Here is a 27,878-nt window from a genome sequence, read left to right on the forward strand (position 1 = left end):
GCTCCACCTTATTCATGGTTTCCTCGCGCGTCTGTGAATTAAGTCAAGGTCAGAATATAGCAACACCATTTCTTAGATCTCCACCCAGAACAATTAGCAGGTGAATAGCATGCTATAATCATGCTTAAGTTCAAGGTCTACACATAGAGAAAAGCGCATAAAAAGGGAATTACGTTCCATTTATGCGTGCTTAACTCGGGTTGGAATCGGTGGCCAACAGAAAACACAAAAACTACTACACACCCACCCACACCATTCCAGCCGCACAACCAGGGTTGTGAACTGCAGGATATATAGCAGTACTATATCGTCTGGCCTCAATCCATTAACCCCTCGGTTAAAGGGAGGTGAAAAAACACTCCTATTCTTCTCAATCCATTAACCCCTCGGTTAAAGGGAGGTGAAAAAACACTCCTATTCTTCTGCTGTCAAACATTTTCTTTATTGAATGAACGGACTGCTGCTATTGAAAAACTAATTGGAAATAATCATTCAAACTGAAAAGAAATTGGATAAATAAAAGCCAACATAGTGATTCTGATTTCCCACAGAATATACATTAAACACTGTAGCATAATATTATCTAAACACTATAGTTGAGTCTCCCCAGGCAGCTTCACACAATACATTAGATAATAGAGAGGACTACTGGTAGGAGCTCATTCCTCTGCACCTCTACAGGCTGATAGATCACCCAGGGCCTGCTTTATGCTCTTACTATAGATGAATGATGTAGGATAATAAGGTCAACATCATTTTATACCATTAAAAGGATAAAGTCACTACACCTCATAATGTGAGCATCCATCAACACTAAATAGTTCCTATAGAAGGAACTAGTTGCAACGTAAATGTAAAAGCCTCTAAATTAACACACCATAATTTCATGGACATCGAGTATGAAACAGACTTGGGGCTCTATTCAATCCGTATCGTGGAAGTTCAGCGTTACAGCGTGATTTAAATTTAAAGCCAATGTTACTGCGTTAGCAGAGACCGCATTCACGGTGAACACTGAATAAGTCGGCTCAATCGAAAATGAAAGTAATTCCTATCACTTCAGCAATCCAGCTTGAATAGAGCCCCTGGGTGCATTGCTTTGAATTCAACGTTTTGTTTCTTTTAAAAATGTCTATATGTGACCTACCTGTAACACATGTTGTGGCCTGGCTGAGAGGCTGTCTGATCTATCATTACATAGCTCTATCTATCTATACAACCTCAAACTGATTCTATAGATCCAAAGAAAATAAAGTAAAGGCATTTCACTGTACTTGAAAACTATGACCTTAGAGTTCATTCTATAGATGTCTACCCCATTCATATAAAAAGCCTTCCAGAGATAAATTATCTAAAACATATTCGGAAAATATAGCAGCTTCTGTAACAGAACCATTACAGCTCTATGTACAGATTTACTATGTTATTTTCCACACAAATGTACCATGAGTAAAAATATCATTTAAAAAAGCCTGAAACCATCAACATGAAAGGCTTACTAGTGAGTACATTTTATTGTCCAGTGTCGTATGTATGTTTGCATTTTGATATGAGCCGTTGGTCAGAGTGCTGGGGCCTGGGTAACGGGTAGTTAGGGCCCCAGGTTGAGGGCTCAGGGCTGGGCAGACACTGCACTGCTCTCCTCCCCTCCTGGACCAGACATCTGCATGAAGAGTTCTCTCAGTTCGCTGACCTCGTCTTCCTGCGGCTGGGCAACACTGCGCTGCTCACGCTCCTCGATGAAGTCCCACAGACGGACAGAGTTCAGGAACTACAAGACAACACAGGAGAATTAACAGCAACTACTTACATTTTTGTACCGGTTTAGTATTAGCATCATGTTGGTGTTGTATAGAGGTTCAGTATTAGCATCACGGTAGTGTTGTATAGAGGTTCAGTATTAGCATCATGGTAGTGTTATATAGAGGTTCAGTATTAGCATCACGGTAGTGTTGTATAGAGGTTCAGTATTAGCATCACGGTAGTGTTGTATAGAGGTTCAGTATTAGCATCACGGTAGTGTTGTATAGAGGTTCAGTATTAGCATCACGGTAGTGTTGTATAGAGGTTCAGTATTAGCATCATGGTAGTGTTGTATAGAGGTTCAGTATTAGCATCACGGTAGTGTTGTATAGAGGTTCAGTATTAGCATCACGGTAGTGTTGTATAGAGGTTCAGTATTAGCATCACGGTAGTGTTGTATAGAGGTTCAGTATTAGCATCATGGTAGTGTTGTATAGAGGTTCAGTATTAGCATCACGGTAGTGTTGTATAGAGGTTCAGTATTAGCATCATGGTAGTGTTGTATAGAGGTTCAGTATTAGCATCATGGTAGTGTTGTATAGAGGTTCAGTATTAGCATCACGGTAGTGTTGTATAGAGGTTCAGTATTAGCATCATGGTAGTGTTATATAGAGGTTCAGTATTAGCATCACGGTAGTGTTGTATAGAGGTTCAGTATTAGCATCACGGTAGTGTTGTATAGAGGTTCAGTATTAGCATCATGGTAGTGTTGTATAGAGGTTCAGTATTAGCATCACGGTAGTGTTGTATAGAGGTTCAGTATTAGCATCACGGTAGTGTTGTATAGAGGTTCAGTATTAGCATCATGGTAGTGTTGTATAGAGGTTCAGTATTAGCATCATGGTAGTGTTATATAGAGGTTCAGTATTAGCATCACGGTAGTGTTGTATAGAGGTTCAGTATTAGCATCACGGTAGTGTTGTATAGAGGTTCAGTATTAGCATCACGGTAGTGTTGTATAGAGGTTCAGTATTAGCATCATGGTAGTGTTGTATAGAGGTTCAGTATTAGCATCACGGTAGTGTTGTATAGAGGTTCAGTATTAGCATCACGGTAGTGTTGTATAGAGGTTCAGTATTAGCATCACGGTAGTGTTGTATAGAGGTTCAGTATTAGCATCATGGTAGTGTTGTATAGAGGTTCAGTATTAGCATCATGGTAGTGTTGTATAGAGGTTCAGTATTAGCATCACGGTAGTGTTGTATAGAGGTTCAGTATTAGCATCATGTTGGTGTTGTATAGAGGTTCAGTATTAGCAATGTTGTGCTGCTATTTTATTGACCTGGCCAAAGCTTTTGATATGGTAGACCATTCCATTCTTGTGGGCCGGCTAAGGAGTATTGGTATCCCTGAGGGTCTTTGGCCTAGTTTGCTAACTACCTCTCTCAAAGAGTACAGTGTATAAAGTCAGAAAATCTGCTGTCTCAGCCACTGCCTGTCACCAAGGGAGTACCCCAAGGCACCATCCTAGGCACCACGCTCTTCCCAATTTACATCAACAACATAGCTCAGGCAGTAGGAAGCTCTCTCAACCATTTATATGCAGATGATACAGTCTTATACTCAGCTGGCCCCTCCCCGGATTTTGGGTTAAATGCTCTACAACGAAGATTTCTTCGTGTCTAACAAGCTTTCTCTACCCTTAACCTTGTTCTGAACACCTCCAAAACAAAGGTCATGTGGTTTGGTAAGAAGAATGCCCCTCTCCCCACCGGTGTGATTACTACCTCTGAGGGTTTAGAGCTTGAGGTAGTCACCTCATACAAGTACTTGGGAGTATGGCTAGATGGTACACTGTCCTTCTCTCAGCACATATCAAAGCTGCAGGCTAAAGTTAAATCTAGACTTGGTTTCCTCTATCGTAATCGCTCCTTTTTCACCCAAGCTGCCAAACTAACCCTAATTCAGATGACCACCCTACCCATGCTTGAATACGGAGATATCATTTATAGATCGGCAGGTAAGGGTGCTCTCAAGCGGCTAGATGTTCTTTACCGTTCGGCCATCAGATTTGCCACCAATGCACCCTATAGGGCACATCACTGCACTCTGTACTCCTCCGTAAAATGGTCATCTCTGTATACCCGTCGCAAGACCGACTGGTTGATGCTTATTCATAAAACCTTCTTAGGCCTCACTCCCCCCTATCTGAGATATCTACTGCAGCCCTCATCCTCCACATACAACACCCGTTCTGCCAGTCACATTCTGTTAAAGGTCCCCAAAGCACACACATCCCTGGGTCACTCATCTTTTCAGTTCAATGCAGCTAGCGACTGGAACGAGCTGCAACAAACACTCAAACTGAACAGTTTTATCTCAATCTCTTCATTCAAAGACTCAATCATAGACACTCTTACTGACAGTTGTGGCTGCTTTGTGTGATGTATTGTTGTCTCTACCTTCTTGCCCTTTGTGCTGTTGTCTGTGCCCAATAATGTACGTACCATGTTTTGTGCTGCTACCATGTTGTGTTGCTACCATGTTGTGTTGTCATGTGTTGCTGCCTTGCTTTGTTATCGTCTTAGGTCTCTCTTTATGTAGTGTTGTGTTGTCTCTGGTCGTGATGTGTGTTTTGTCCTAAACTCAGCAAAAAAAGAAACGTCCCTTTTTCAGGACCCTGTCTTTCAAAGATAATTCGTAAAAATCCAAATAACTTCACAGATCTTCATTGTAAAGGGTTTAAACACTGTTTCCCATGCTTGTTCAATGAACCATAAACAATTAATGAACATGCACCTGTGGAACGGTCGTTAAGACACTAACAGCTTACAGACGGTAGGCAATTAAGGTCACAGTTATGAAAACTTAGGACACTAAAGAGGCCTTTCTACTGACTCTGAAAAACACCAAAAGAAAGATGCCCAGGGTCCCTGCTCATCTGTGTGAACGTGCCTTAGGCATGCTGCAAGGAGGCATGAGGACTGCAGATGTGGACAGCGCAATAAATTGCAATGTCCGTACTGTGAGACGCCTAAGACAGCGCTACAGGGAGACAGGAAGGACAGCTGATCATCCTCACAGTGGCAGACCACGTGTAACAACACCTGCACAGGATCAGTACATCCAAACATCACACCTGCGGGACAGGTACAGGATGGCAACAACAACTGCCCGAGTTACACCAGGAACGCACAATCCCTCCATCAGTGCTCAGACTGTCCGCAATAGGCTGAGAGAGGCTGGACTGAGGGCTTGTAGGCCTGTTGTAAGGCAGGTCCTCACCAGACATCACCGGCAACAACGTCGCCTATGGGCACAAACCCACCGTCGCTGGACCAGACAGGACTGGCAAAAAGTGCTCTTCACTGACGAGTCACGGTTTTGTCTCACCAGGGGTGATGGTCGGATTCTCGTTTATCGTCGAAGGAATGAGTGTTACACCGAGGCCTGTACTCTGGAGCGGGATCGATTTGGAGGTGGAGGGTCCATCATGGTCTGGGGCGGTGTGTCACAGCATCATGGCACTGAGCTTGTTGTCATTGCAGGCAATCTCAACGCTGTGCATTACAGGGAAGACATCCTCCTCCCTCATGTGGTACCCTTCCTGCAGGCTCATCCTGACATGACCCTCCAGCATGACAATGCCACCAGCCATACTGCTCGTTCTGTGTGTGATTTCCTGCAAGACAGGAATGTCAGTGTTCTGCCATGGCCAGCGAAGAGCCCGGGATCTCAATCCCATTGAGCACGTCTGGGACCTGTTGGATCGGAGGGTGAGGGCTAGGGCCATTCCCCCCCAGAAATGTCCGGGAACTTGCAGATACCTTGGTGGAAGAGTGGGGTAACATCTCACAGCAAGAACTGGCAAATCTGGTGCAGTCCATGAGGAGGAAATGCACTGCAGTACTTAATGCAGCTGGTGGCCACACCAGATACTGACTGTTACTTTTGATTTTGATCCCCTTTGTTCAGGGACACATGATTCCATTTCTGTTAGTCACATGTCTGTGGAACTTGTTCAGTTTATGTCTCAGTTGTTGAATCTTATGTTCATACAAATATTTACACATGTTAAGTTTGCTGACAATAAACGCAGTTGACGTTTCTTTTTTTGCCTGTCCCCGCAGGAGACATTTTGCCTTTTAGTAGGCCATCATTGTAAATAATAATTTGTTCTTAACTGACCTAGTTAAATAAAGGTTACATTTAAAAACACTTGGTTAGCAGATGTTATTGGTCACATACACTTGGTTAGCAGATGTTATTGGTCACATACACTTGGTTAGCAAATGTTATTGGTCACATACACTTGGTTAGCAAATGTTATTGGTCACATACACTTGGTTAGCAGATGTTATTGGTCACATACACATAGTTAGCAGATGCTATTGGTCACATAAACATGTTACAGATGTTATTGTGAGTGTAGCAAAATGCTTGTGCTTCTAGTTCCGACAGTGCAGCAATATCTGACCTGTAATCCAACAATTCCACAGCAAATACCTAATACACACAAATCTAAATGAATGGAATAAGAATATATACATATAATTATATGAATGAGCAATGACAGAGCGGCATAGGCAAGACGCAATAGATGGTATAAAATACAGTATATACATATGGAGATGAGCAATGCAAGATATGTAAACATTATTAAAGTGGCATTAAAGTGACTAGTGATCAATTTATTAAAGTGCCCAATGATTTCAAGTCTGTATGTTGGCAGCAGCCTCTGTTAGTGATGGCTATTTAACAGTCTGATGGCCTTGAGATAGAAGCTGTTTTTCAGTCTCTCTGTCCCAGCTTTGATGCACCTGTACTGACCTCGCCTTCTGGATGATAGCGGGGTGAACAGGCAGTGGCCCGGGTGGTTGTTGTCCTTGATCTTTTTGGCCTTCCTGTGACATCGGGTGCTGTAGGTGTCCTGGAGGGAAGGTAGTTTGCCCCCAGTGATGCGTTGTGCAGACCGAACCACCCTCTGGAGAGCCCTGCGGTTGAGGGCAGTGCAGTTGCCGTACCAGGCTGTGATACAGCCCGACAGGATGCTCTCGATTGTGCACCTGTAAAAGTTTGTGAAGGTTTTAGATGACAAGCCAAATTTCTTCAGCCTCCTGAGGTTGGAGAGGCGCTGTTGAGCCTTCACCACACTGTCTGTGTGGTTGGACCATTTCAATTTGTCCGAGATATGTACGCAGAGGAACTTAAAAAAAAAAACGTTTCACCTTCTCCACTGCTGTCCCGTCGATGTGGATAGGGGGGTGCTCCCTCTGCTGTTTCCTGAAGTCCACGATCATCTCCTTTGTTTTGTTGACGTTGAGTGAGAGGTTGTTTTCCTGACACCACACCTCGAGAGCCCTCACCTCCTCCCTGTAGGCGGTCTCGTCATTGTTGGTAATCAAGCCTACCACTGTAGTGTCATCTGCAAACTTGATGATTGAGTTGGAGGCGTGCATGGCCACGCAGTCATGGGTCAGGAGGGGGCTGAGCACGCACCCTTGTGGGGCCCCAGTGTTGAGGATTAGCGAAGTGGAGATGTTGTTTCCTACCTTCACCACCTGGAAGTTCAAGACCGAATTGCACAGGGCGGGGTTGAGACCCAGGGCCTCAAGCTTAATGATGAGCTTGGAGGGTACCATGGTGTTGAATGCTGAGCTGTAGTCAATGAACAGCATTCTTACATAGGTATTCTTCTTGTCCAGATGGGATAGGGCAGTGTGCAGTGTAATGGCGATTGCATTGTCTGTGGACCTATTGGGGTGGTAAGCAAATTGAAGTGGGTCTAGAGAGTGACCGGTAAGGTGGAGGTGATATGATCCTTAACTCTCAAAGCACTTCATGATGACAGAATTGAGAGCTAATTGGCAGTAGTCATTAAGTTCAGTTATTTTTGCCTTCTAGGGTACAGGAACAACGGTGGCCATCTTGAAGTATGTGTGGACAGCAGACTGGAATAGGGAGAGATTGAATATGTCCGTAAACACACCAGCCAGATGGTCTGCGCATGCTCTGAGGAAGCGGCTAGGGATGCCGTCTGGGCCAGCAGCCTTGCGAGAGTTAACACAGTTAAATGTCTTACTCACGTTGGCCATGGAGAAGGAGGGCCCACAGTCCTTGGTAGTGGGCCGCATCTGTGTATTATCCTCAAAGCTGGCAAAGCTGTTTAGTTTGTCTGGAAGCAAGACGTCGGTGTCCGTGATGTGGCTGGTTTTCCTTTTGTAGTCTGTCTGTAGACCTTGCCACATACATCTCGTGTCTGAGCCGTTGAATTGCGACTCCACTTGTCTCTATACTAACATTTAGTTTGTTTGATTGCCTTGCGGAGAGAGTAACTACACTGTTTGTATTCAACCATATTCCCAGTCATCATTCCATGGTTAAATGCTGTGGTTTGCACTTTCAGTTTTGCACGAATGCTGCCATCCATCCACGGTTTCTGGTTAGGGTAGGTTTTAATAGTCATAGTGGGTACAACATCTCCTATACACTTCCTTATAAACTCCCTCACCGAATCAGCGTATACGTCGATATTATTCTCTGAGGCTACCCGGAACATGTCCCAGTCCGCATGATCAAAACAATCTTGAAGCGTGGATTCCGATTGGTCAGACCAGCGTTGAATAGTCCTGAGCACGGGTACATCCTGCTTGAGTTTCTGGCTATAGGAAGGGAGGAGCAAAATGCAGTTGTGGTCAGTTTTGCCCGAAAGGATGGCGGAGGAGGGCCTTGTATGCATCGCAGAAGTTAGAGCAGCAGTGATCCGGTGTTTTACCGGCGTGAGTGCTACAGTCAGTACGCTGTTGGAATTTAGGTAGTCTTGTTCTCAAATTTGCTTTGTTAAAATTCCAAGCTAGAATAAATGCAGCCTCAGGATATATGGTTTCTAGTTTGCATAAAGTCCAGTGAAGTTCCTTGAAGGCCGTCGTGGTATCGGCTTGAGGGTGGATATACACGACTGCGACAATAACCGAGGAGAATTCTCTTGGGAGATAATACGGTTGGTATTTGATTGTGAGGAATTCTAGGTCGGGTGAGCAGAAGGACTTGAGTTCCTGTATGTTGTTGCAATTACACCATGAGTTGTTAATCATGAAACATACAACCTGCCCTTCTTCCTGGAGAGATGTTTATTCCTGTCGGCATGACTAACAAAAAATCCAGGTGGCTGTACCGACTCCGATAGTATATCCCGAGAGAGCCATGTTTCCGTGAATCAGAGGAAGTTACAATCCCCGATGTCTCTCTGGAATGCAAGCCTTGCCCTAATTTCGTCTACCTTGTTATTTAGAGACTGGACATTAGCGAGTAATATACTCGGAAGCGGTGGGTGGTGTGCGCGCCTCCGAAGTCTGACCTGAAGACTGCTCCCTCTACCTCTTCTCTGGTGGCGTTGTTTTGGGTCAGCCTCTGGAATCAGTGCAAATGCCCTGGGTGGTTCGGACAAAGGATCCGCTTCGGGAAAGTCATATTCCTGGTAAGTTGACGTTACTCTGATATCCAATAGTTCTTCACGGCTGTATGTATTAACACTTAAGATTTATGGGCTAACAATGTAAGAAATAATACATAAATAAACAACATAATGCAAAGTTTCCTAAGGACTAGAAGTAAGGCAGCCCTCTGTCGGTGCCATTTTGGGATTGAGCGCCATTTTGGGATTAGCATCCTGGTAGTGTTGTATAGAGGTTCAGTATTAGCATTATGGTAGTGATGTATACATTGTGTTAACATTGGCACCATCTCGGAGTAATGACCTAGTGGTTAGAGCGTTGGGCCAGTAACCGAAATGTTATTGGATCGAAGCCCCGAACTGACAAGGTAAAAATCTGTCGTTCTGCCCCTGAACAAGGCAGTTAACCCACTGTTCCCCGGTAGGCAGTCATTGTAAATAAAGATGTGTTCTTAACTGACTTGCCTAGTTAAATAAATAAAAAATAGTGGTGATAGTCTTATCAGAGCAGTCATTAACACTAACCCATAAAATTGCACCTTTATAATAAAGCATTCCATGCATCTATCATCACATTTGCAGACTAAGAAAGCCTACAATTACTAATGTGATAATTAGATTGGATAGTCCTAATTGAGCCTAATAATATAACTCACTGTTGGCTGAGTAGGTAGTGGCGTAGAGTAGTCCTAGGCTATATCAGGTACAGTGCATTCAGAAACTATTCAGACCACTTCCCTTTTACCACATGTTGTTACGTCTTATTCTAAAATATGTTTTCCCCCCTCATCAATCTACACACAATAACCCATAATGAAAAAGCGAAAACAGGCTTAGAAATGAATTCAAATGTATTAAAAATAAAAAAAATACCTTATTTAGATAAGTATTCAGACCCTTTGCTATGAGACATGAAATTTAGCTCAGGTGCATCTTGTTTCCATTGATCATCCTTGAGATGTTTCTACAACTTGGAGTCCACCTGTGGAAAAATTAATTGATTGGTTTTGATTTGGAAAGGCACACACCTGTCTATATAAGGTTCCACAGTTAAAAGACTATCATTAATGTGATGACATGATATTCATCAAATAATTACCTAATGTTTAATTATTACCCGATTAAATGAATCATGTAACAATTCAATCATTAGGAATCTGGGGCACCACTGGAAAAGTTTGTTTAATGAGTTACCGTTTCCCGAATTAACTCAAGAACATATTAATATCATACCAGTCATCAATCAATCATTTCCTCATATCAGTCTCATTCTGAATGTCACTGACTCCGTAAATCTGCACAAACCCGGGTCTCATTGATCATTTCGTACCACACAAATTGATTTGATTATTTATTTACTAACAAGCTAAATGATAACATAAAGATACACATACACGGTATAGGTTATTGATTAGAAACTTAATACGATGACAACAAGTCCCTAGCGGACCAACACAATACGACACGTGTTACACAAGATGGAGATTTAAAGAGAAAGAGAGTGAGAAAGAAATAACACTTGGATACATTTGTAAACAACGCTTAGTTTATCCCTAATACCTTGCCCCGAACTGCCGCTCTTATGGGTAAGAAGTGTAATGCATGTATTTACGTGTTGAAAGTCTCCGTTGGTTATCTCTGTTGGGTCCAGGCCTTCGTGGGCCAAGTTCCGCTTAGTGAGAGAGATTCGACGTAGGCCTTGTTCTTTGGATGGCCGTCTCCTTCGTTCTCAGGTGTAAGTGACTGATTGTCCACAAGATGTCACAATGTCCTTTCCCTTAGTTGTCTGTTTCCTTGTTCTGGAAGAGTGGTCTTCTGAGGACGGCTAATCAGCCATGTAGCTGATCCCAGCGTGGGGATGAAAGCAGAGTAGACAAACAATGACTTGAAGAGAATAGCCAGATGGCCCTGCTTAAATTCACCTTTGTAGATACAGTACTTAACAGTAGCATTGATTGTTAAGAGGTATTATTTGTCTTCAACCTCGTGTTGCGTTTTAGGGTCGTGACTAATTACAGACCTCGGCTGCAGCGCGTGGTCATCCTAGTCTGGTATGCTAATTCTTAACTAAAATGCTTTATACCCTCGGGTAGAAAGAGGTGTTTCCGTCTTGCTGGCAGGCTCTCTGGGTTCCCTGGGGCATAGCTAGTTACGAGGCAAGGTATCACAATTTACTATGATCTGATTGACAACTAAAATCACAGTCTCATCGTCACAAAAACACTCTTTAATCTGGATATTTTCTACACAACGTAAAGTATGTAAACATTATGAAAACTCTTCAAGTTAATGTTTGGCATAACGTCTTCATTTAACTTTTAATGGCATCACAAAATTAATTTCACATTCCATCTCTTATCATGACCAGCATTCAAAAGGATGAAATATAGTGTCCCCGTGTCCATTGTTTGATGTGGTAGTTTTGGGCTGTACACTCTACATAAAAGGCACAAAGACATTCCAGTCTCCCATGCTAGAGCACAAAGGAATCATCTACTGCCTTACAATTTACAATGGGCGTGAGGTGTCATAAAACCCCCATCCCAATCCATCTCCCCCCTCTGTGGGAGAGAGAGTTCTGTAGAGCTGATACACTGTAACCTGATCCTTTGGATCCTCACAGGAGAGTCATGACACAGTGCATGTCAGAGCAAAAACCAAGCCATGAGGTCAACGGAATTGTCCGTAGAGCTACGAGAAAGGATTGTGTCGAGGCACAGATCTGGGGAAAGGTACTACATTTTTTTGCAGCATTGAAGGTCCCCTAGAACACAGTGACTTCAATCATTCTTAAATGGAAGAAATTTGGAACCTCCAAGACAAGTCCTATAGCTGGCCGACCGGCCAAACTGAGCGATCGGGGGAGAAGGGCCTTGCTCAGGGAGATAACCAAGAACCCGATGGTCACAATGACAGAGCTCCAGAGTTCCTCTGTGGAGATGGAAGAACCTTCCAGAAGGACAACCATCTCTGCGGCACTCCACCAATCAGGTCTTTATGGTCGAGTGGCCATACGGAAGACACTCCTCAGTAAAAGGCACATAACATCCCAGTTGGAGTTTGCCAAAAGGCACCTAAAGGACTCTCAGACCATGACAAACAAGATTCTCTGGTCTGATGAATCCAAGATTGTGGCTTCAGGACAAGTCTCTGAATATCCTTGAGTGATCCAGCCAGAGACCAGACGTGAACATCTCTGGAGAGACCTGAAATTAGCTGGGTAGCAACACTCCCCATCCAACCTGACAGAGTTTGAGAGGATCTGCAGAGAAGAATGGGAGAAACTCCCCAAATACAGGTGTGCCAAGCTTGTAGCATCATACCCAAGAAGACTCAAGGCTGTAATTGCTGCCAAAGGTGCTTCAACAAAGTACTGACTAAAGGGACTGAATATTATGTAAATATTATTGAATATTATGTAAATGGAGATGAATACTTTCCGAATCATGCAATTCTAATACACTTTATGTCCAAAAACACATTTAAGTGGTACTGACCCAACAATGATAAAGAGTGAATATGTGCACTCACTGGGGATAAGGATAATACTCTCTGCTGTATAGCCAATAAGACAGGCTATACTGTTCAGTCAATTAAGTCTAGAATTTGAATAACTGCAAAAGACAGTGTTTCTCATTCTTTACAGTAATAGCTATTTGCTTTCCAAACTATGATGAAATATTGCGAAATGCCTGGCGGGGCCTCTTTACTGACCGACGCAACTTAACAAATTGTGGGCCCTTCTGACTGTAGGCAATGCAATTTAAAACAATCCATAGCTTATTCCTTTTAAAGAAGCTAATGATTCTCTGTGACCAAATCATGGTATAGTAGCCTATTCTGAATTATTACATTTATGTCTGTGTAGACAGGAGTCTGATAATTCCGCTACATCATTTTAGCAATTTAATTCAAATGTACTTTAGGGAAAGATGAGCTTATGGACAGTATGTCTGTAGTGCACTTGTGATTGAGTTTTCAAAACAAATGGCCACTCGATTGATGCAAATAATCATGATTCTGCCAGGTAGGCATCTGCTACTTTGTAGTTACCTTTTAAATTGCCTTTCCTTCTACTCAAAGACTGTTGGGCTATCATTAGCATTGCTAGCAGCTACACGGTGGTAGACATATAGGCCCTACGCACACTGCACACAAACAGAAAGGGCCATGCCGTTGTTGCTTCTTCAGAATGCTGGCTTATTGGTCAATTAAACATTACTGTTTGAATAAATCATGATAATAAAAAATGCTAATTGTGAACCAAAAACGAACATGACCAGGTACATTTTTTTCACTGGCACCCTTGCGACCAATTAAAACTGTGTCGCACTGCCAAAGAAAAACGGTCACAAACGCAACTGTTTTGGTCTCAGTATCGAACCGAGTGGTGATAGTGTTGTCAGAGCAGAGTCAGAGTAATGATAGTAGTAGTGTCTAATCAGAGCAGAGTCATTGAGTAATGATAGTAGTAGTGTCTAATCAGAGCAGAGTCATTGAGTAATGATAGTAGTATCAGAGCAGAGTCATTGAGTAATGATAGTAGTATCAGAGTAGAGTCATTGAGTAATGATAGTAGTAATGATGTCTAATCAGAGCAGAGTCATTTAGTAATGATAGTAGTAGTGTCTAATCAGAGCAGAGTCATTGAGTAATGATAGTAGTATCATAGCAGAGTCATTTAGTAATGATAGTAGTATCAGAGCAGAGTCATTGAGTAATGATAGTAGTATCAGAGCAGAGTCATTGAGTAATGATAGTAGTATCAGAGTAGAGTCATTGAGTAATGATAGTAGTAGTGATGTCTAATCAGAGCAGAGTCATTGAGTAATGATAGTAGTATCAGAGCAGAGTCATTTAGTAATGATAGTAGTAGTGATGTCTAATCAGAGCAGAGTCAGAGTAATGATAGTAGTAATGATGTCTAATCAGAGCAGAGTCATTGAGTAATGATAGTAGTATCAGAGCAGAGTCATTTAGTAATGATAGTAGTAGTGATGTCTAATCAGAGCAGAGTCATTGAGTAATGATAGTAGTAGTGAAATGTCTAATCAGAGCAGAGTCATTTAGTAATGATAGTAGTATCAGAGCAGAGTCATTGAGTAATGATAGTAGTATCAGAGCAGAGTCATTGAGTAATGATAGTAGTATCAGAGCAGAGTCATTGAGTAATGATAGTAGTATCAGAGCAGAGTCAGAGTAATGATAGTAGTATCAGAGCAGAGTCATTGAGTAATGATAGTAGTATCAGAGCAGAGTCATTGAGTAATGATAGTAGTATCAGAGCAGAGTCATTGAGTAATGATAGTAGTATCAGAGCAGAGTCATTGAGTAATGATAGTAGTATCAGAGCAGAGTCATTGAGTAATGATAGTAGTATCAGAGCAGAGTCATTGAGTAATGATAGTAGTATCAGAGCAGAGTCATTGAGTAATGATAGTAGTATCAGAGCAGAGTCATTGAGTAATGATAGTAGTATCAGAGCAGAGTCATTGAGTAATGATAGTAGTATCAGAGCAGAGTCATTGAGTAATGATAGTAGTATCAGAGCAGAGTCATTTAGTAATGATAGTAGTAGTGATGTCTAATCAGAGCAGAGTCATTGAGTAATGATAGTAGTATCAGAGCAGAGTCATTGAGTAATGATAGTAGTATCAGAGCAGAGTCATTGAGTAATGATAGTAGTATCAGAGCAGAGTCAGAGTAATGATAGTAGTATCAGAGCAGAGTCATTTAGTAATGATGTCTAATCAGAGCAGAGTCATTGAGTAATGATGTCTAATCAGAGCAGAGTCATTGAGTAATGATAGTAGTATCAGAGCAGAGTCAGAGTATTGATAGTAGTAGTGATGTCTAATCAGAGCAGAGTCATTGAGTAATGATAGTAGTATCAGAGCAGAGTCATTGAGTAATGATAGTAGTATCAGAGCAGAGTCATTGAGTAATGATAGTAGTATCAGAGCAGAGTCACTGAGTAATGATAGTAGTATCAGAGCAGAGTCATTGAGTAATGATAGTAGTATCAGAGCAGAGTCATTGAGTAATGATAGTAGTATCAGAGCAGAGTCATTGAGTAATGATAGTAGTATCAGAGCAGAGTCACTGAGTAATGATAGTAGTATCAGAGCAGAGTCATTGAGTAATGATAGTAGTATCAGAGCAGAGTCATTGAGTAATGATAGTAGTATCAGAGCAGAGTCATTGAGTAATGATAGTAGTATCAGAGCAGAGTCATTGAGTAATGATAGTAGTATCAGAGCAGAGTCATTGAGTAATGATAGTAGTATCAGAGCAGAGTCATTGAGTAATGATAGTAGTATCAGAGCAGAGTCAGAGTAATGATAGTAGTAATGATGTCTAATCAGAGCAGAGTCATTGAGTAATGATAGTAGTATCAGAGCAGAGTCATTGAGTAATGATAGTAGTATCAGAGCAGAGTCATTGAGTAATGATAGTAGTATCAGAGCAGAGTCAGAGTAATGATAGTAGTATCAGAGCAGAGTCATTGAGTAATGATAGTAGTAGTGATGTCTAATCAGAGCAGAGTCATTTAGTAATGATAGTAGTATCAGAGCAGAGTCATTTAGTAATGATAGTAGTATCAGAGCAGAGTCAGAGTAATGATAGTAGTATCAGAGCAGAGTCATTTAGTAATGATAGTAGTATCAGAGTAGAGTCATTGAGTAATGATAGTAGTAGTGATGTCTAATCAGAGCAGAGTCATTGAGTAATGATAGTAGTATCAGAGCAGAGTCATTGAGTAATGATAGTAGTATCAGAGCAGAGTCATTTAGTAATGATAGTAGTATCAGAGCAGAGTCATTGAATAATGATAGTAGTATCAGAGCAGAGTCATTGAGTAATGATAGTAGTATCAGAGCAGAGTCATTGAGTAATGATAGTAGTATCAGAGTAGAGTCATTGAGTAATGATAGTAGTATCAGAGCAGAGTCATTGAGTAATGATAGTAGTATCAGAGCAGAGTCATTGAGTAATGATAGTAGTATCAGAGCAGAGTCATTGAGTAATGATAGTAGTAGTGATGTCTAATCAGAGCAGAGTCATTGAGTAATGATAGTAGTATCAGAGCAGAGTCAGAGTAATGATAGTAGTAATGATGTCTAATCAGAGCAGAGTCATTGAGTAATGATAGTAGTATCAGAGCAGAGTCATTGAGTAATGATAGTAGTAATGATGTCTAATCAGAGCAGAGGCATTGAGTAATGATAGTAGTATCAGAGCAGAGTCATTGAGTAATGATAGTAGTATCAGAGCAGAGTCATTGAGTAATGATAGTAGTATCAGAGCAGAGTCATTGAATAATGATAGTAGTATCAGAGTAGAGTCATTTAGTAATGATAGTAGTATCAGAGCAGAGTCATTGAGTAATGATAGTAGTATCAGAGTAGAGTCATTTAGTAATGATAGTAGTATCAGAGCAGAGTCATTTAGTAATGATAGTAGTAGTGATGTCTAATCAGAGCAGAGTCATTGAGTAATGATAGTAGTATCAGAGCAGAGTCATTGAGTAATGATAGTAGTATCAGAGCAGATTCATTGAGTAATGATAGTAGTATCAGAGCAGAGTCATTGAGTAATGATAGTAGTAGTGATGTCTAATCAGAGCAGAGTCATTGAGTAATGATAGTAGTATCAGAGCAGAGTCATTGAGTAATGATAGTAGTATCAGAGCAGAGTCATTGAGTAATGATAGTAGTATCAGAGCAGAGTCAGAGTAATGATAGTAGTAATGATGTATAATCAGAGCAGAGGCATTGAGTAATGATAGTAGTATCAGAGTAGAGTCATTGAGTAATGATAGTAGTAATGATGTCTAATCAGAGCAGAGTCATTTAGTAATGATAGTAGTATCAGAGTAGAGTCATTGAGTAATGATAGTAGTATCAGAGCAGAGTCATTGAGTAATGATAGTAGTATCAGAGCAGAGTCAGAGTAATGATAGTAGTAATGATGTCTAATCAGAGCAGAGTCATTGAGTAATGATAGTAGTATCAGAGCAGAGTCATTGAGTAATGATAGTAGTATCAGAGCAGAGTCATTGAGTAATGATAGTAGTATCAGAGCAGAGTCATTGAGTAATGATAGTAGTATCAGAGCAGAGTCATTGAGTAATGATAGTAGTATCAGAGCAGAGTCATTGAGTAATGATAGTAGTATCAGAGCAGAGTCATTGAGTAATGATAGTAGTAGTGATGTCTAATCAGAGCAGAGTCATTGAGTAATGATAGTAGTATCAGAGCAGAGTCATTGAGTAATGATAGTAGTATCAGAGCAGAGTCATTGAGTAATGATAGTAGTATCAGAGCAGAGTCATTGAGTAATGATAGTAGTATCAGAGCAGAGTCATTGAGTAATGATGGTAGTATCAGAGCAAATTCATTGAGTAATGATAGTAGTATCAGAGCAGAGTCAGAGTAATGATAGTAGTAATGATGTCTAATCAGAGCAGAGTCATTGAGTAATGATAGTAGTATCAGAGCAGAGTCATTGAGTAATGATAGTAGTAGTGATGTCTAATCAGAGCAGAGTCATTGAGTAATGATAGTAGTATCAGAGCAGAGTCATTGAGTAATGATAGTAGTATCAGAGCAGAGTCATTGAGTAATGATAGTAGTATCAGAGCAGAGTCATTGAGTAATGATAGTAGTATCAGAGCAGAGTCATTGAGTAATGATGGTAGTATCAGAGCAGATTCATTGAGTAATGATAGTAGTATCAGAGCAGAGTCATTGAGTAATGATAGTAGTATCAGAGCAGAGTCATTGAGTAATGATAGTAGTATCAGAGCAGAGTCATTGAGTAATGATAGTAGTATCAGAGCAGAGTCATTGAGTAATGATAGTAGTATCAGAGCAGAGTCAGAGTAATGATAGTAGTAATGATGTCTAATCAGAGCAGAGTCATTGAGTAATGATAGTAGTATCAGAGCAGAGTCAGAGTAATGATAGTAGTAATGATGTCTAATCAGAGCAGAGTCATTGAGTAATGATAGTAGTATCAGAGCAGAGTCAGAGTAATGATAGTAGTAATGATGTCTAATCAGAGCAGAGTCATTGAGTAATGATAGTAGTATCAGAGCAGAGTCATTGAGTAATGATAGTAGTATCAGAGCAGAGTCATTGAGTAATGATAGTAGTATCAGAGCAGAGTCATTGAGTAATGATAGTAGTATCAGAGCAGAGTCATTGAATAATGATAGTAGTATCAGAGTAGAGTCATTTAGTAATGATAGTAGTATCAGAGCAGAGTCATTTAGTAATGATAGTAGTAGTGAAATGTCTAATCAGAGCAGAGTCATTGAGTAATGATAGTAGTAGTGATGTCTAATCAGAGCAGAGTCATTGAGTAATGATAGTAGTATCAGAGCAGAGTCATTGAGTAATGATAGTAGTATCAGAGCAGAGTCATTGAGTAATGATAGTAGTATCAGAGCAGAGTCATTGAGTAATGATAGTAGTAGTGATGTCTAATCAGAGCAGAGTCATTGAGTAATGATAGTAGTATCAGAGCAGAGTCATTGAGTAATGATAGTAGTAGTGATGTCTAATCAGAGCAGAGTCATTGAGTAATGATAGTAGTATCAGAGCAGAGTCATTGAGTAATGATAGTAGTATCAGAGCAGAGTCATTTAGTAATGATAGTAGTAGTGATGTCTAATCAGAGCAGAGTCATTGAGTAATGATAGTAGTATCAGAGCAGAGTCATTTAGTAATGATAGTAGTAATGATGTCTAATCAGAGCAGAGTCATTGAGTAATGATAGTAGTATCAGAGTAGAGTCATTGAGTAATGATAGTAGTATCAGAGCAGAGTCATTGAGTAATGATAGTAGTAGTGAAATGTCTAATCAGAGCAGAGTCATTGAGTAATGATAGTAGTATCAGAGCAGAGTCATTGAGTAATGATAGTAGTATCAGAGCAGAGTCACTGAGTAATGATAGTAGTATCAGAGCAGAGTCATTGAGTAATGATAGTAGTATCAGAGCAGAGTCATTGAGTAATGATAGTAGTATCAGAGCAGAGTCATTGAGTAATGATAGTAGTATCAGAGCAGAGTCATTGAGTAATGATAGTAGTATCAGAGCAGAGTCATTGAGTAATGATAGTAGTATCAGAGCAGAGTCATTGAGTAATGATAGTAGTATCAGAGCAGAGTCATTGAGTAATGATAGTAGTAGTAAAATGTCTAATCAGAGCAGAGTCATTTAGTAATGATAGTAGTATCAGAGCAGAGTCATTGAGTAATGATAGTAGTATCAGAGCAGAGTCAGAGTAATGATAGTAGTATCAGAGCAGAGTCATTGAGTAATGATGTCTAATCAGAGCAGAGTCATTGAGTAATGATAGTAGTATCAGAGCAGAGTCATTGAGTAATGATAGTAGTATCAGAGCAGAGTCAGAGTAATGATAGTAGTATCAGAGCAGAGTCATTGAGTAATGATAGTAGTATCAGAGCAGAGTCATTGAGTAATGGTAGTAGTATCAGAGCAGAGTCATTGAGTAATGATAGTAGTATCAGAGCAGAGTCATTTAGTAATGATAGTAGTATCAGAGCAGAGTCATTGAGTAATGATAGTAGTATCAGAGCAGAGTCATTTAGTAATGATAGTAGTATCAGAGCAGAGTCATTGAGTAATGATAGTAGTATCAGAGCAGAGTCATTTAGTAATGATAGTAGTAGTGATGTCTAATCAGAGCAGAGTCATTGAGTAATGATAGTAGTATCAGAGCAGAGTCATTTAGTAATGATAGTAGTATCAGAGCAGAGGCATTGAGTAATGATAGTAGTAGTGATGTCTAATCAGAGCAGAGTCATTGAGTAATGATAGTAGTATCAGAGCAGAGTCATTGAGTAATGATAGTAGTAATGATGTCTAATCAGAGCAGAGTCATTGAGTAATGATAGTAGTATCAGAGCAGAGTCATTTAGTAATGATAGTAGTATCAGAGCAGAGTCATTGAGTAATGGTAGTAGTATCAGAGCAGAGTCATTGAGTAATGATAGTAGTATCAGAGCAGAGTCATTGAGTAATGATAGTAGTATCAGAGCAGAGTCATTGAGTAATGGTAGTAGTATCAGAGCAGAGTCATTTAGTAATGATAGTAGTATCAGAGCAGAGTCATTGAGTAATGATAGTAGTATCAGAGCAGAGTCATTGAGTAATGATAGTAGTATCAGAGCAGAGTCATTGAGTAATGATAGTAGTATCAGAGCAGAGTCATTGAGTAATGATAGTAGTATCAGAGCAGAGTCATTGAGTAATGATAGTAGTATCAGAGCAGAGTCATTGAGTAATGGTAGTAGTATCAGAGCAGAGTCATTTAGTAATGATAGTAGTATCAGAGCAGAGTCATTGAGTAATGATAGTAGTAGTGAAATGTCTAATCAGAGCAGAGTCAGAGTAATGATAGTAGTATCAGAGCAGAGTCATTTAGTAATGATAGTAGTATCAGAGCAGAGTCATTGAGTAATGATAGTAGTATCAGAGCAGAGTCATTGAGTAATGATAGTAGTATCAGAGCAGAGTCATTGAGTAATGGTAGTAGTATCAGAGCAGAGTCATTTAGTAATGATAGTAGTATCAGAGCAGAGTCATTGAGTAATGATAGTAGTAGTGAAATGTCTAATCAGAGCAGAGGCATTGAGTAATGATAGTAGTAGTGATGTCTAATCAGAGCAGAGTCAGAGTAATGATAGTAGTATCAGAGCAGAGTCATTGAGTAATGATAGTAGTATCAGAGCAGAGTCATTGAGTAATGATAGTAGTATCAGAGTAGAGTCATTTAGTAATGATAGTAGTAGTGAAATGTCTAATCAGAGCAGAGTCATTTAGTAATGATAGTAGTATCAGAGCAGAGTCATTGAGTAATGATAGTAGTAGTGATGTCTAATCAGAGCAGAGTCATTGAGTAATGATAGTAGTATCAGAGCAGAGTCATTGAGTAATGATAGTAGTATCAGAGCAGAGTCATTTAGTAATGATAGTAGTAGTGAAATGTCTAATCAGAGCAGAGTCATTTAGTAATGATAGTAGTATCAGAGCAGAGTCATTTAGTAATGATAGTAGTAGTGAAATGTCTAATCAGAGCAGAGTCAGAGTAATGATAGTAGTATCAGAGCAGAGTCAGAGTAATGATAGTAGTATCAGAGCAGAGTCATTGAGTAATGATAGTAGTAGTGATGTCTAATCAGAGCAGAGGCATTGAGTAATGATAGTAGTAGTGATGTCTAATCAGAGCAGAGTCATTGAGTAATGATAGTAGTAGTGATGTCTAATCAGAGCAGAGGCATTGAGTAATGATAGTAGTAGTGATGTCTAATCAGAGCAGAGTCATTGAGTAATGATAGTAGTATCAGAGCAGAGTCATTGAGTAATGATAGTAGTATCAGAGCAGAGTCATTTAGTAATGATAGTAGTATCAGAGCAGAGTCATTGAGTAATGATAGTAGTATCAGAGCAGAGTCATTTAGTAATGATAGTAGTATCAGAGTAGAGTCATTGAGTAATGATAGTAGTATCAGAGCAGAGTCATTGAGTAATGATAGTAGTATCAGAGCAGAGTCATTGAGTAATGATAGTAGTATCAGAGCAGAGTCAGAGTAATGATAGTAGTATCAGAGCAGAGTCATTGAGTAATGATAGTAGTAGTGATGTCTAATCAGAGCAGAGTCATTGAGTAATGATAGTAGTATCAGAGCAGAGTCACTGAGTAATGATAGTAGTATCAGAGCAGAGTCATTTAGTAATGATAGTAGTATCAGAGCAGAGTCATTGAGTAATGATAGTAGTATCAGAGCAGAGTCATTTAGTAATGATAGTAGTATCAGAGCAGAGTCATTGAGTAATGATAGTAGTATCAGAGCAGAGTCAGAGTAATGATAGTAGTATCAGAGCAGAGTCATTGAGTAATGATAGTAGTATCAGAGCAGAGTCACTGAGTAATGATAGTAGTATCAGAGCAGAGTCATTTAGTAATGATAGTAGTATCAGAGCAGAGTCATTGAGTAATGATAGTAGTATCAGAGCAGAGTCATTGAGTAATGATAGTAGTATCAGAGCAGAGCCATTGAGTAATGATAGTAGTATCAGAGCAGAGCCATTGAGTAATGATAGTAGTATCAGAGCAGAGTCATTGAGTAATGATAGTAGTATCAGAGCAGAGTCATTGAGTAATGATAGTAGTATCAGAGCAGAGTCATTGAGTAATGATAGTAGTAATGATGTCTAATCAGAGCAGAGTCATTGAGTAACGATAGTAGTATTAGAGCAGAGTCATTGAGTAATGATAGTAGTATCAGAGCAGAGTCATTGAGTAATGATAGTAGTATCAGAGCAGAGTCATTGAGTAATGATAGTAGTATCAGAGCAGAGTCAGAGTAATGATAGTAGTATCAGAGCAGAGTCATTTAGTAATGATAGTAGTATCAGAGCAGAGTCATTGAGTAATGATAGTAGAAGTGATGTCTAATCAGAGCAGAGTCATTGAGTAATGATAGTAGTATCAGAGCAGAGTCATTGAGTAATGATAGTAGTATCAGAGCAGAGTCATTGAGTAATGATAGTAGTATCAGAGCAGAGTCATTGAGTAATGATAGTAGTATCAGAGCAGAGGCATTGAGTAATGATAGTAGTATCAGAGCAGAGTCATTGAGTAATGATAGTAGTATCAGAGCAGAGGCATTGAGTAATGATAGTAGTATCAGAGCAGAGTCATTGAGTAATGATAGTAGTATCAGAGCAGAGTCATTGAGTAATGATAGTAGTAGTGATGTCTAATCAGAGCAGAGGCATTGAGTAATGATAGTAGTAATGATGTCTAATCAGAGCAGAGTCATTTAGTAATGATAGTAGTATCAGAGTAGAGTCATTGAGTAATGATAGTAGTAGTGATGTCTAATCAGAGCAGAGTCACTGAGTAATGATAGTAGTATCAGAGCAGTCATTGAGTAATGATAGTAGTAGTGATGTCTAATCAGAGCAGAGTCACTGAGTAATGATAGTAGTATCAGAGCAGAGTCATTGAGTAATGATAGTAGTAGTGATGTCTAATCAGAGCAGAGTCACTGAGTAATGATAGTAGTATCAGAGCAGAGTCATTGAGTAATGATAGTAGTATCAGAGCAGAGGCATTGAGTAATGATAGTAGTATCAGAGCAGAGTCATTGAGTAATGATAGTAGTATCAGAGCAGAGTCATTGAGTAATGATAGTAGTAGTGATGTCTAATCAGAGCAGAGGCATTGAGTAATGATAGTAGTAATGATGTCTAATCAGAGCAGAGTCATTTAGTAATGATAGTAGTATCAGAGTAGAGTCATTGAGTAATGATAGTAGTATCAGAGCAGAGTCATTGAGTAATGATAGTAGTAGTGATGTCTAATCAGAGCAGAGTCATTGAGTAATGATAGTAGTATCAGAGCAGAGTCACTGAGTAATGATAGTAGTATCAGAGCAGAGTCATTGAGTAATGATAGTAGTATCAGAGCAGAGTCATTTAGTAATGATAGTAGTAGTGATGTCTAATCAGAGCAGAGGCATTGAGTAATGATAGTAGTATCAGAGCAGAGGCATTGAGTAATGATAGTAGTATCAGAGCAGAGTCATTGAGTAATGATAGTAGTATCAGAGCAGAGTCATTTAGTAATGATAGTAGTATCAGAGTAGAGTCATTGCGTAATGATAGTAGTATCAGAGCAGAGTCATTGAGTAATGATAGTAGTATCAGAGCAGAGTCATTGAGTAATGATAGTAGTAGTGATGTCTAATCAGAGCAGAGTCATTGAGTAATGATAGTAGTATCAGAGCAGAGTCATTTAGTAATGATAGTAGTAGTGATGTCTAATCAGAGCAGAGTCATTCAGTAATGATAGTAGTATCAGAGCAGAGTCATTGAGTAATGATAGTAGTATCAGAGCAGAGTCATTTAGTAATGATAGTAGTATCAGAGCAGAGTCATTTAGTAATGATAGTAGTATCAGAGCAGAGTCATTTAGTAATGATAGTAGTATCAGAGCAGAGTCATTGAGTAATGATAGTAGTATCAGAGCAGAGTCATTGAGTAATGATAGTAGTATCAGAGCAGAGTCATTTCGTAATGATAGTAGTATCAGAGCAGAGTCATTGAGTAATGATAGTAGTATCAGAGCAGAGTCATTGAGTAATGATAGTAGTATCAGAGCAGAGTCATTGAGTAATGATAGTAGTATCAGAGCAGAGTCATTGAGTAATGATAGTAGTATCAGAGCAGAGTCATTGAGTAATGATAGTAGTATCAGAGCAGAGTCAGAGTAATGATAGTAGTATCAGAGCAGAGTCATTGAGTAATGATAGTAGTAGTGATGTCTAATCAGAGCAGAGTCATTGAGTAATGATAGTAGTATCAGAGCAGAGTCATTGAGTAATGATAGTAGTAGTGATGTCTAATCAGAGCAGAGGCATTGAGTAATGATAGTAGTAATGATGTCTAATCAGAGCAGAGTCATTTAGTAATGATAGTAGTATCAGAGTAGAGTCATTGAGTAATGATAGTAGTATCAGAGCAGAGTCATTGAGTAATGATAGTAGTAGTGATGTCTAATCAGAGCAGAGTCATTGAGTAATGATAGTAGTATCAGAGCAGAGTCATTGAGTAACGATAGTAGTAGTGATGTCTAATCAGAGCAGAGGCATTGAGTAATGATAGTAGTATCAGAGCAGAGGCATTGAGTAATGATAGTAGTATCAGAGCAGAGTCATTGAGTAATGATAGTAGTATCAGAGCAGAGTCATTGAGTAACGATAGTAGTATTAGAGCAGAGTCATTTAGTAATGATAGTAGTATCAGAGCAGAGTCATTGAGTAATGATAGTAGTATCAGAGCAGAGTCATTGAGTAATGATAGTAGTATCAGAGCAGAGTCATTGAGTAATGATAGTAGTATCAGAGCAGTCTCATTTAGTAATGATAGTAGTAGTGATGTCTAATCAGAGCAGAGGCATTGAGTAATGATAGTAGTATCAGAGCAGAGTCATTGAGTAATGATAGTAGTATCAGAGCAGAGTCATTGAGTAATGATAGTAGTATCAGAGCAGAGTCATTGAGTAATGATAGTAGTATCAGAGCAGAGTCATTTAGTAATGATAGTAGTATCAGAGCAGAGTCATTTAGTAATGATAGTAGTATCAGAGCAGAGTCATTTAGTAATGATAGTAGTATCAGTGTAGAGTCATTGAGTAATGATAGTAGTATCAGAGCAGAGTCATTGAGTAATGATAGTAGTATCAGAGCAGAGTCATTGAGTAATGATAGTAGTAGTGATGTCTAATCAGAGCAGAGTCATTGAGTAATGATAGTAGTATCAGAGCAGAGTCATTTAGTAATGATAGTAGTAGTGATGTCTAATCAGAGCAGAGTCATTGAGTAATGATAGTAGTATCAGAGCAGAGTCATTGAGTAATGATAGTAGTATCAGAGCAGAGTCATTTAGTAATGATAGTAGTATCAGAGCAGAGTCATTTAGTAATGATATTAGTATCAGAGCAGAGTCATTTAGTAATGATAGTAGTATCAGAGCAGAGTCATTGAGTAATGATAGTAGTATCAGAGCAGAGTCATTGAGTAATGATAATAGTATCAGAGCAGAGTCAGAGTAATGATAGTAGTATCAGAGCAGAGTCATTGAGTAATGATAGTAGTATCAGAGCAGAGTCATTGAGTAATGATAGTAGTATCAGAGCAGAGTCATTGAGTAATGATAGTAGTATCAGAGCAGAGTCATTTAGTAATGATAGTAGTATCAGAGTAGAGTCATTGAGTAATGATAGTAGTATCAGAGCAGAGTCATTGAGTAATGATAGTAGTATCAGAGCAGAGTCATTGAGTAATGATAGTAGTAATGATGTCTAATCAGAGCAGAGTCATTGAGTAATGATAGTAGTATCAGAGTAGAGTCATTGAGTAATGATAGTAGTATCAGAGCAGAGTCATTGAGTAATGATAATAGTATCAGAGCAGAGTCATTGAGTAATGATAGTAGTATCAGAGCAGAGTCATTGAGTAATGATAGTAGTATCAGAGCAGAGTCATTGAGTAATGATAGTAGTATCAGAGCAGAGTCATTGAGTAATGATAGTAGTATCAGAGCAGAGTCATTGAGTAATGATAGTAGTATCAGAGCAGAGTCATTGAGTAATGATAGTAGTATCAGAGTAGAGTCATTGAGTAATGATAGTAGTATCAGAGCAGAGTCAGAGTAATGATAGTAGTAATGATGTCTAATCAGAGCAGAGGCATTGAGTAATGATAGTAGTATCAGAGCAGAGTCATTGAGTAATGATAGTAGTAGTGATGTCTAATCAGAGCAGAGTCATTGAGTAATGATAGTAGTAATGATGTCTAATCAGAGCAGAGTCATTGAGTAATGATAGTAGTATCAGAGCAGAGTCATTGAGTAATGATAGTAGTATCAGAGCAGAGTCAGAGTAATGATAGTAGTAATGATGTCTAATCAGAGCAGAGTCATTGAGTAATGATAGTAGTATCAGAGCAGAGTCATTGAGTAATGATAGTAGTATCAGAGCAGAGTCATTGAGTAATGATAGTAGTATCAGAGCAGAGTCATTGAGTAATGATAGTAGTATCAGAGCAGAGTCATTGAGTAATGATAGTAGTATCAGAGCAGAGTCATTGAGTAATGATAGTAGTATCAGAGCAGAGTCATTGAGTAATGATAGTAGTATCAGAGCAGAGTCATTGAGTAATGATAGTAGTATCAGAGCAGAGTCATTGAGTAATGATAGTAGTATCAGAGTAGAGTCATTTAGTAATGATAGTAGTAGTGATGTCTAATCAGAGCAGAGTCATTGAGTAATGATAGTAGTATCAGAGCAGAGTCATTGAGTAATGATAGTAGTATCAGAGCAGAGGCATTGAGTAATGATAGTAGTAGTGATGTCTAATCAGAGCAGAGTCAGAGTAATGATAGTAGTAATGATGTCTAATCAGAGCAGAGTCATTGAGTAATGATAGTAGTATCAGAGCAGAGGCATTGAGTAATGATAGTAGTATCAGAGCAGAGTCATTTAGTAATGATAGTAGTAATGATGTCTAATCAGAGCAGAGGCATTGAGTAATGATAGTAGTATCAGAGCAGAGTCATTGAGTAATGATAGTAGTAGTGATGTCTAATCAGAGCAGAGGCATTGAGTAATGATAGTAGTAGTGATGTCTAATCAGAGCAGAGTCATTGAGTAATGATAGTAGTATCAGAGCAGAGTCATTGAGTAATGATAGTAGTAGTGAAATGTCGTACCCTCACGTTCCCCTCAGAGCCCAGCTGCTTGCGGGGTTTGTCCGGCTCGGCTCGCGTTCCGTCGGGGTAAGCATGCATGTAGAAACACTTCCCTCCAAACGGACAGGTTCCCCGACCCTGGTCAAAGTATTTACACGCCTTCTTACTGCAGAAGGAAGACAACAGGACAGGAGAGAACAGGACACTGGGTTAGAGTTAGGGACCAGCATCCTGGTCAAAGTATTTACATGGCTAACCGCAGAAGGAAGAAAATTACTTTTCAATGATCCAAGACCAGCTCAGTTAATCCCTACCATTGTGACAATGAGTCGTCATAAGCCTGCATCAAATGTACCTGATCTTAGGGGCATTGACAAACACAATGTAAGTAAC

General features: G+C 39.6%; 1 protein-coding gene across 1 annotated transcript in view; it reads right to left on the reverse strand.

The window, feature by feature from the left end:
• Nucleotides 1–427: 427 nt before the first annotated feature.
• LOC120058184 (probable E3 ubiquitin-protein ligase makorin-2) overlaps nt 428–27,878 on the reverse strand; it is an 89,300-nt gene continuing 61,849 nt past the window's right edge. Inside the window, exons 7-8 of the mRNA XM_039006672.1 lie at nt 27,507–27,651; nt 428–1,771 (exon numbers count right to left, since the gene is read on the reverse strand). Of these exons, the coding sequence (XP_038862600.1) occupies nt 1,613–1,771; nt 27,507–27,651 (304 nt within the window). The 3' untranslated portion in view covers nt 428–1,612. The remainder of the gene's footprint in view (nt 1,772–27,506; nt 27,652–27,878) is intronic.

This window comes from Salvelinus namaycush, chromosome 2 (assembly GCF_016432855.1).
Source record: "Salvelinus namaycush isolate Seneca chromosome 2, SaNama_1.0, whole genome shotgun sequence".
NCBI classification, from domain to species: Eukaryota; Metazoa; Chordata; class Actinopteri; order Salmoniformes; family Salmonidae; genus Salvelinus; species Salvelinus namaycush.